General features: G+C 64.1%; 1 protein-coding gene across 1 annotated transcript in view; it reads right to left on the minus strand.

The window, feature by feature from the left end:
• Nucleotides 1-8,239, minus strand: part of SLC22A18 (solute carrier family 22 member 18) — a 25,288-nt gene extending 17,049 nt beyond the window's left edge. The window contains exons 1-4 of the mRNA XM_007949274.1: nucleotides 8,096-8,239; nucleotides 4,888-4,985; nucleotides 3,787-3,947; nucleotides 3,374-3,506 (exon numbers count right to left, since the gene is read on the minus strand). Of these exons, the coding sequence (XP_007947465.1) occupies nucleotides 3,374-3,506; nucleotides 3,787-3,947; nucleotides 4,888-4,985; nucleotides 8,096-8,239 (536 nt within the window). The remainder of the gene's footprint in view (nucleotides 1-3,373; nucleotides 3,507-3,786; nucleotides 3,948-4,887; nucleotides 4,986-8,095) is intronic.
• Between the last annotated feature and the right edge of the window lie 832 nt (nucleotides 8,240-9,071).

Raw genomic sequence — 9,071 nt, forward strand, 5'->3', positions numbered from 1 at the left:
AGGGGTAGACAGGGGGCCAGGGCAGGGTTGCCTGTGCCTGGGGTTGGGGTGGTCGGGGGCCAGGGCAGGGTTGCCTGGGGTTAGGGGTGGTCGGGGGCCAGGGCAGGGCTGCCTGGGCCAGGGGTAGACAGGGGGCCAGGGCAGGGTTGCCTGGGGCGGAAGGTGGGGTGGTCGGGGGCCAGGGCAGGGACACTATCTCACATGACTCTGTTGACACAGACACATGACATGGTGCATTTGTGAAAACCCTGTGAACTGTGCAACACAGAGGGACCCTGAACATCAACCGGGACTTCAGTCAGTGACTGCTGGAGTTGGTCCAACCCACGCGACCCCACACGACCCCTCGCGTCCGAGCAGAGCTGTGTGCCACGCGGGCTGAGAAGCAGAACACCAGGCCCAACTCCCACAGCGTCTCTGAACTGCCAGCCTTCCAGCTAGTCGTCCAGCACCGAACCACCTGTCCACCCAGACACTCCTCGGTGTATAATATACATCCCCATACACACACTCAATGTACAGATCTGACACACCTGTCCATAGAACACTGGGTGTGTACATGCATATATACACATACACGCATAACACACGTGCCTGGTACACACATATAATGGATATACAATGCGTAATACATGCACATGAGTGTACACACACAGTTAACATGCATCGATGACACATACATAACAGATACACATAACACAAGTACAAATACATACACACACACGCATCCATGTACCCACACTGGTTCCCCAATAGTAACAATATACCATGTGGCACAGGATGCCGCCAACAGGAGAGACTGAGGGAGGAACTCGGCAGCTCTCTGTACTCAGCCTAAATTTTCTATACACCTAAGACTGCTCTAAGAAATAAAGTTCGTTTGAAGAAAAAAAGAACAACCAAAACCTTCGCCAGGCTGAGGCCAGAAGACACCGCCCAGACCTCTTCCAGCTCCACAGCCCCGTACCCAGGCGTCTACTCCACAGGGCCCTGGAGCGTTGACCCAGCACCCAGATTTGTGCACCACTCCATTCTGAGCACGAGGCCACTGTGTCCCCAGGCCCAGTGTGGGCATGGCATTGGCACTGCTGTGCTGAGCTCACACCCGTGTCCCACCCAGTGGGAAAACCTCGTGTGACCGCTGCTCCCTCCATGTGCCACCCCCGCCTCCAGCACCCACCGCCCCGAGCGGGGCCCCTGCGCTGACCCTGCAGTCCCTCAGCCGAGCACTCACCAGGCACACTCCTGACTTGAGGCCTCCCATCCTCCCCCTATCCCTTCCCCTCTCCCCTCTCTTCTCAAATGGCCCCTGCTGAGAGGCTTTGGCTGACTGCCGTCCACCCAGCCCTTGGTGCTGCACGATTCCTTTTCATACCCAACCATCTAGTGCTAAGGAGCTCCAGTGGCGCAGTGGTAAGACGTTTGGCTGCTAACCAGAAGGTTGGCGGTTCAAACCCATCGACAATCTACTTCAGTAAAGATTTACAGCCTTGGAAACCCAGTGGGGGATGCTGTGGGTCAGAATGGACTCCAGGCAGTGGGTGTGGTTTGGGCTTTGCTTCTGTGAAGATTGACAGCCTTGGAGACCCTGTGGGCAGTTCCACTCTGTCCTCTAGGGGCGCTGTGGGTCAGAATGGACTCCAGGCAGTGGATGTGGTTTGGGCTTTGCTTCTGTGAAGACTGACAGCCTTGGAGACCCTGTGGGCAGTTCCACTCTGTCCTCTAGGGGCGCTGTGGGTCGGAACGGACTCCCCGGCAGGGGGTTCTCTAGTGCTAGGTTTTCACATCATGGAGGTTCTCGGCAGGGCTCGCTCGCTGCCACATCCCAGAATCAGGGCTCTGTGCTGCCCTCAGTGGATGCTCACTAATCAGCGGCTAGGTGAACACATGCTTCGGAGGGCTCTGGGTCTACGCCTCCCAGCTCAGCAGAGACAAGGACATGCTGGGGGGCCAGGCCTGGAACAGAGCCCTGCGCCCACCACCAGAGACCTCTCCAGAAAGGGAGGTGCCTATGAGGCCACTGTGCCCCCTGCCCATTACAACGCCTGGGCCCAGCCTTGGGCATTCCGGGAGCCCAACGGAGGCCCCCAGAGACCAGTGACTGGCTTAGGGCACACCCCATGTATGAGAGGGACAGGCACCAGGAAGGGAAGCTGCTCCCTGGCTTGGAGCCCCACGGATGGCTCACACAGGCTGGCGGCAGTGGGCAGACTGCCAGCCGGCCATGAGCCTCTGCCCATGGCCAAGTGGGGCTCTGACCCCAGCACCCCCTCCTGGCCAAAGGTTTCAGGCTGCATGAATGAGGGGCAAGGTCCACTCTTTTGAAGGAGGGGCACTGGGTGAGGCAGATACGGGATGGGGCGCATGGGGCTGGCCCTCCAGCAGCGGAAGTAGCACTTCCTCCCCGGCCAGGTGGGGCCTCTCCAGGGCCAGGTATGCTGGGACAGGTTCAGCTCTCCTCCCAGGAGGTCTGGCCAGAAAAGGGGCAGGGCGTGGAGTCCACCCTGCAGCCCGCCGGCTGGAGCTGCTGGCCCAGGCGGGTCTGAGGGCACTGAAGAAGGAACTGAGCCCCACAGGATGGGGCTGGGGCTGGGAAGCGCCCCCTTGGGGGCAAGGTCTTCACATCACACCACGAGGCCACTGAACCCCCACACGTGTGGAAGCTACTAGCAGATCCGTGTTTCATGGTAGGGAAACTGAGGCGAGGAGAGGTGAGCTGCCCTCAGTTACCGGGCCGAGAGGAGGACGATCCCTCTCTACCCCGCCAGCTCCAACTCCAAGACCAGCCCAAGAGGCTCCTGCCACCGCCCCATGGCCGGGGGCTGCCATGCTCAGCCCAGGGGACAGCTGCAAGGCGGTCGTTCCATTTGACCACTGCGGAAACTGCGGCTGCGCAGGCAGCGGGCCGGACCCGGGGGGCACCTCCTCTGTCTTGCCCCATCGCGGGGCCACTCCCCGGACACTCTACCAGTGGCCGTCGCCCCTATGGCACGCACACCCCCACTGGGGCCGCGGGACGGGCCTCATCCTGGTCCCCACAGGACCTACTGTCTGCTTTCCTTTAGGTCTAGCCCAATTTCTGTCTGCCGCGGGGCCCGTGAGGGTCCGCCAGCCTCGGACAGTCCCTGGCTGAGCGGCCTGCAGGCGACCCGCGCCTCGGGCCAGGCTGCAAGCACACGGACGGCTCCGCGGGGCCTTCAGCGTGGGGCGACAGCGCCCCCTGCCGGACCCGCCGCGCGCCCCGCCCCGCCCCGCCCACAGTGCGTCCCGCCCCCGGGCGCGCGCTCCGCCCAGTCTCCTCCACGCGGGTCCAGCCTTGCAGATGGAGAAACCGAGGCCCAGTGGGCCCGTGCGGCCCAGCCCGGCCACTCACCCGCACGCGGTGCTCAGGGTCCCGCCGAGTAGGGAGCCGAAGATGAGGCCGACGCCGAAGCAGAGGCCCAGCCGGCCCAGCGCCGCAGGCCGCTCCTCGGGCGGGGACAGGTCCGTGATGACCATCTGGGCGGCTGCCGGGCAGGCGGGGGTTGAGCGCGGGGTCCCCCACGCTTCCCCCCCCCAACCCTCCCTGGCCAGGCCCCGCCCCGCAGCACCCTCACCCCGCCCCCTGGACCAGGCCCCGCCCCGCGGCACCCTCACCCCGCCCCCTGGACTAGGTCAGGTCCCGCGGGACCCCTCACCCCACTCCACCCTGGGAGAGGCCACGCCCCCACCTCCCCCAGGTCAGGCCCCGCCCCCCGCCCGGTCCCCGCCCCGCCCCGGCTCTCCGGCCCCACCTCCTCGCCTTACTTGGCAGCGCGTGCATGAAAGCGGCGGGCAGGCGCGAGGCGAACAGCAGGGCGACGCCGGGCAGGGCCGGGCTGCAGGCGGCAGCCAGGAGCAGGAAGAGCACGGAAGTCCCCAGGAAGGAGAGCGTGAACGCGGCCCTCGCCCCGTGCTGGTCTGCGAACCTGAGGCAAGGCGCAGTGTCAGCCGCCCGGGCGCACCCCTCCCAGACCAGGGCGGGGTCGCCACCCAGGACGCTCCAGGACTGGGGTCCCCACGCCTGCGACCCTCCCGGACTGGGGTCCCCACTCCTGCGACCTCCCGGACTGGGGTCTTCACCAGCACACGCACCCCAGGCCCCTGGGTCTGCAGGGAGCCGGGCCATTGTTGAGCTCTCCACACCCAGCCAGGGCTGATGGAGAGATTGGGGTGGGTGGAGGGTGGGCTGGGCCCCTGCCGGCCTCAGTTTCTCCATGGTCCCAGGGGGGCTGGCTAAGGGCTGTGGGTCTGGCCCTGGAGGTCACGTTCCCACCCCAGGTAAGAAGGAACTGTTGGCCCAAGTGGCCCAGGGTATGCGTGCTTTATGGGAACTGTGTCCCAGCTGGACCTGTCAACCCCCCGCCTCCCTGTCGGTGCTCTTCCTCGCCTGCGTGGGACCCCCCAGACTCTGCCTATTCCGGGTTGCTGCCTCACCCCATCTTTTCTGCCTGAACGGGACTCTAAAGGTTTGTCCCCTGTGAGCTGTCCTGTGCACGGTGACATCAGCCAGGGACAACGTAACCACCACGTCCCCAAGACCAGTGGGAATTTGGGGGCCACAGTCCCTGCATCCTCGGCTGGTCCCTGGTGTCACCTTTGCAAGAGAAGTTGACAGCAAGCTGTCCAGGTCAGGGGCTGGGAGTTTACCGCCAGCATGCTCACCATTAAACCCTCACTGGCCACAAACCCGCATTGCTTTCAGCTGTAAGGGGCCCAAGCTGCTCTGTGCCTCAGTTTACCCACCTCTGACTTAGAAGCCGCCATCTTGGCCACATGGGGCCATGTGAGAGGACCCAGCCTGAGACCTCTGAGGGGTGGGCAGGGCCATCCTGGGGTGAGGGCTCGCATGCCCCCCTCCTACGGTACCTGCCAAATACGGGTCCACCCAGCAGCTGGAGCACCCCGAAGGTGGTCTGCAGGTAGCCGAAGGCAACAGAGTCCAGGCCCAGGTTCCGGGCCAGGTACTGAAACACAGGAGGGGGCCCATGAGAGGGACCTCAGGACTGGGCATCCGAGGTCCTAGGTGGGTGGTGAGCAGGGCACTTGGGCTGTGAGGCGTCACCCACTGAAAGGTATGTGGGCAGGTGACAGCATCGTCCTTGCTTCCTCCCAGGTGCCTTGACGGCCGCTAGGAGGCTCCCATCGACAAGGAGGACAGGAGCCTGTTCTGTGTGGTCCCGCCCTGCAGCCCCGAGTCCTCCCACCCACCTACAGGATGCCCCAGCTCCCCCCCCTTGTGTGGCCCCAGGGCCCCAGGAACTGTGCTTCCTGGCCCCTGAGTTTCTGCCTCCCCCACCTCATAGCCAGACCCCCTTGCCTTCATCCCAGCAACCCTTCCCCAGGGAGGGCGGGAGGGCTGCTTCCTGCTCCTTCGGGCATTCAGGGCAGCCGTGCCACCTCCCCCCCTAGGTGTTCCCTCTGCCCGCATCTCGGGTACTGTCCCTCTTCCACCACCCCAGTCCTAACCTCCCACCACCATACCTGCCCACCTGCGGGCACCTGGGCCCCCGGGGGCCTGCCTACCTGATTCTCCCTCCCCGAGTGCATCCATCCCAGCCCCCTGCCACCTCCGGGTCAGGGATCGCGAAGGTCTCCCTTCTGCCCCCCAAGCTGCTCCTCCTCCGTCTTTCAAACGACCAGCCCCCTGCTCGGCTCCCCTCTGTAGCCACGATGCTCAGAAGAGCCACTGACCACTGACCGCCTGACTGCCTCCAGGCCTATCTCCTCTTCCCCTCCCCACTGCAGGCCTCACCCTCTCCCGGGGTCGTCACCCAGGCCCTGCATGCTGCTGCATTGGGGGCGGTTCTTTCCCTCCGCAGTGACCCCCTGCGTCACCTGTGCCTGCCCCACCTGCATCGGCTTCTGGGGAGCCCCTTGAGGTCACACATGGACCCCGCCTCTGTGCTGTTAAGTTACAGAGCGAGGTCTGTGCCTCCGGCAATCTCTGCTGAACTAACGCCACCCCACTGCCTGCCACACAGGCTTAAAGGCATCCAATGCAATACACCCAAAACTGGGCTCCCAGCATCCCCCAGACTGGCCCCATCTGGAGTGCCGACACCGCCATCCTTCCAAGCGCTCAGGCCCAGTCCTAAGGGCCATCCCTAGCTCCCTCTATCTCCCTCACCCCACGTCCAATCCCTCAGTCACTTCCACAACCTCCTCCAAGGCCACCATCTGTCACCTGGATTCCTCCAGGCATCTGGTCTGTCCTCTGCTGCCTCCTCACCCCCGGCCCCCAGGTGATTTAGGACATGGCAAGCATAAGTCCTAAGTGGCAGTGTGACTTCTAAGTCAGTGTGTCCGTCCCGGGGCTCACTGGTCTCAGCGTACAGTCCAGCGTACAGTCTGGCCTGCACTCCGGCTGCCCCAGGGCCTTCACACTGGCCTGTCCTTTTCCCTTCAAGCCCTGGCCCCTGCAGCCCCTCACCCTGACCTGCCATGTCTTTCTACAGCGTATGCTGTGATCTGACACATGGCACAGTGTGGTCACGTAAGTCCCTGCCTTACATACAGTGTATTCCAGTCAGAACAAACGCACTTGGACCGTCTGTGATTTTCCTTTGTACGTCTCGTGGTGGGTAACGTGGACTACGCACAATGTTGTGGACGCCAGCGTCCTCAGATATTCACTCCCAGACTGTTCAAAGCTTAGATTTGTAAAGATACTGAAAACTAGAGGCAGTCATAATGAAAACGAAAAAGAAAAAGCGGATCTGAGCCGACTTAGCATGGAGTTGCAGGAATGAAACCTCGTCTCGCTGCAGGAAGCTTCCTGCTGGAGGCCTGCCCCCGCCCCTCCGCGCCACCCGCCCGGGGTCAGCTCCTGGCACGCGCTCCGATACCTTCTGCGCGCTGAGAACCCCGTGTGCTCCCCACACAGGCTTAGCTGGGATTTGGGCAACAATGAGGTGACTCTTCCCCTTCAAGGGAGACAATGGTGAGGATGGCTTGGTAGACGCTAGTTCACCCCGCTCTGTGTCAGCCTGTCCGGGGCTTTAAACGCTCACTCCTCACTCTGAGCACTGATCCCAAGGACAGGCTGGGACTGTCCCTTTTCTGATGACGAAACCAAGGCTGCTTGCCCAGGGCCACTGGGCTCAGCCATGGAAGGGCGTGGAGTGCCAAGCCAGGCCTGAGAAGACTTTGGGACGGGGTCCTTGGGAGTCACTGTTTGACCAGGAGTCCCTGCCATGCCCCTGCCACCCTGGGTCCCCCGGCCCCAGCTGTGAGAGCCTGGTGGAGGCGAAGTGTCAGTCAGGCTGGACGCCCCCCGGGGCATAGGGGCAGGTCTGGGCCGGGGAGCTGGGCTGTCCCAGGCGTGGGCTCTGCCTGAACTCCTTGCTGTTCTCTGTGACCTGCTGCACAAGCAGGTCTGAGTCTTGGACCTTCTGGGATAAGAAGCAGGGGATTGGCCCCAATGGGCTGGCACTGCCATGGTCTGAGTCCAGTGTGGAACCAACCCTAAGTGCCCACCACACTCGGCCACTTACAAGTCTCCCGGGAGCTTTTAAAAGGGGCCGATGCCATGGCCCCACCAGACCACAGAGCAGTATCTCTGGGTGCGGACACCTGGAGGAAGAGACCTCGAGGGACGGCTGCAGGGGGCCTCTTGGGAGGTGAGCAGTGGGCAGCCAGGCAGGCCGTGTTCCAGACTGGGGCTGGGCAGAGCTGACAGCTGAATGGGACGTGTGCTGGGCCGGCTGGGTGAGGGAGTGCACGGAGGTCACCCTACCGTGCCAGGCAGGGCTTGGGGGAAAGGGGGGCCCATTGGCAATTCCCTGAGCAGAAGCCTGACTTCAGAGCCACACGGGCCCAGCAGGGGTGGGGTAAGCTGGGCAGGAGATACACAGGGCACAGGCCCCAAGGTGAGGGGCGGAGCTGGGGCCAAGGAGTGTCAACAGCCAGCCACGTGAGCGCTGCTGCGCCAGGGCTGGCCGTGCACCCCGAGCGAGCGCAGGACATGCTGACGGGGTCAGCAGACAGCGCCAGGCCCTCTAACCTGCGCGGCCCTGCAGAGGGCCTGCTGGGCGCGGACGGATGGCAGGCGGGAAGGGGGCGGGGAGTTACTCACTGGGATGACAGAGAACTGCATGAAGAGGCAGGTGAGCTCCGTCGCGACCAGCACGTAGGTGAGCAGGAAGACCCTGGACTGGCCCAGTGCACCCCTCGCACTGGGGTGCTGGCCCCGGCCCCTGAGGGCCCTGTCTCCCCCCATCCTGGGCCGGCGCTGCAGGGAGCCCCGGAAGGCCTGAGCGGAGACTGCTGATGGGTCAAGGGAGCGGTCGGGGCAAAAGTCCTGTTGGTCGGCGGCGGGGGCTGAGTCACCAGGAGGGCAGGAGGCGATGGCACTGGCCTCACCTCACCGCCAGGAACCGCCTGCAGGAGAGAAGGGTGCTGGCACCCTCGGCCCACTGTCTGTGGAATCCCTTCTCCGGCCACTTGCTGTGGGACCCCAGGCCCCCCTCGTCCACCCACCTGCCAGTGGCAGCTGTGAGCAAAGCCAACCGTGGTACAACCCCTGGTGCCAGTCTCTGGGCTCACAGCAGCCCCAAGTATGCCTGACACAGGAAGGATCAACACCAACATTTTTGGAGGGGAACAGGCCTCTCTGGGATAGGGTGCCCTGTGCCAGGGGAGAAGGGGCTGATTTGGGTCCCTGGGCCTGGGGCTGGCAGTCCCCCGGGGGGGGGGGAGCTGTCAGGGGCCTACCTGCCCCCAGTCTTAGGGGACTCTGAGTGGTTGGGGGAGCTGGGGAGGTGGGCTGGGAGCCAACCTTCCAGGTCTACCCTCAGGGCAGGACCCAGTCCCTTGCACGCTCTGGGCTCCTGCTTCAGCCCTGCCCCTCCGCCCTACCCTTGCAGGGCACCCGCCAGGCCCACCCCCATCAGATTGCAAGGCTGCCAGGGGCCTCTGTGAGCCCGGCGAACACAGGGCTGCGCCTTCCGCTGGAGGCGGCCACGGGCCCGCCAGGCCCGGGGGGAAGGAGCGGGCGGCGTGGAGGGCGCTCCCCCCCGGGGTGTGGAAGTGGGGGCACGGCGCGGCAGCAC

Source organism: Orycteropus afer, unplaced genomic scaffold (assembly GCF_000298275.1).
Source record: "Orycteropus afer afer isolate SDZICR_OR568_19922 unplaced genomic scaffold, OryAfe1.0 scaffold00244, whole genome shotgun sequence".
In the NCBI taxonomy this organism is placed as follows: Eukaryota; Metazoa; Chordata; class Mammalia; order Tubulidentata; family Orycteropodidae; genus Orycteropus; species Orycteropus afer.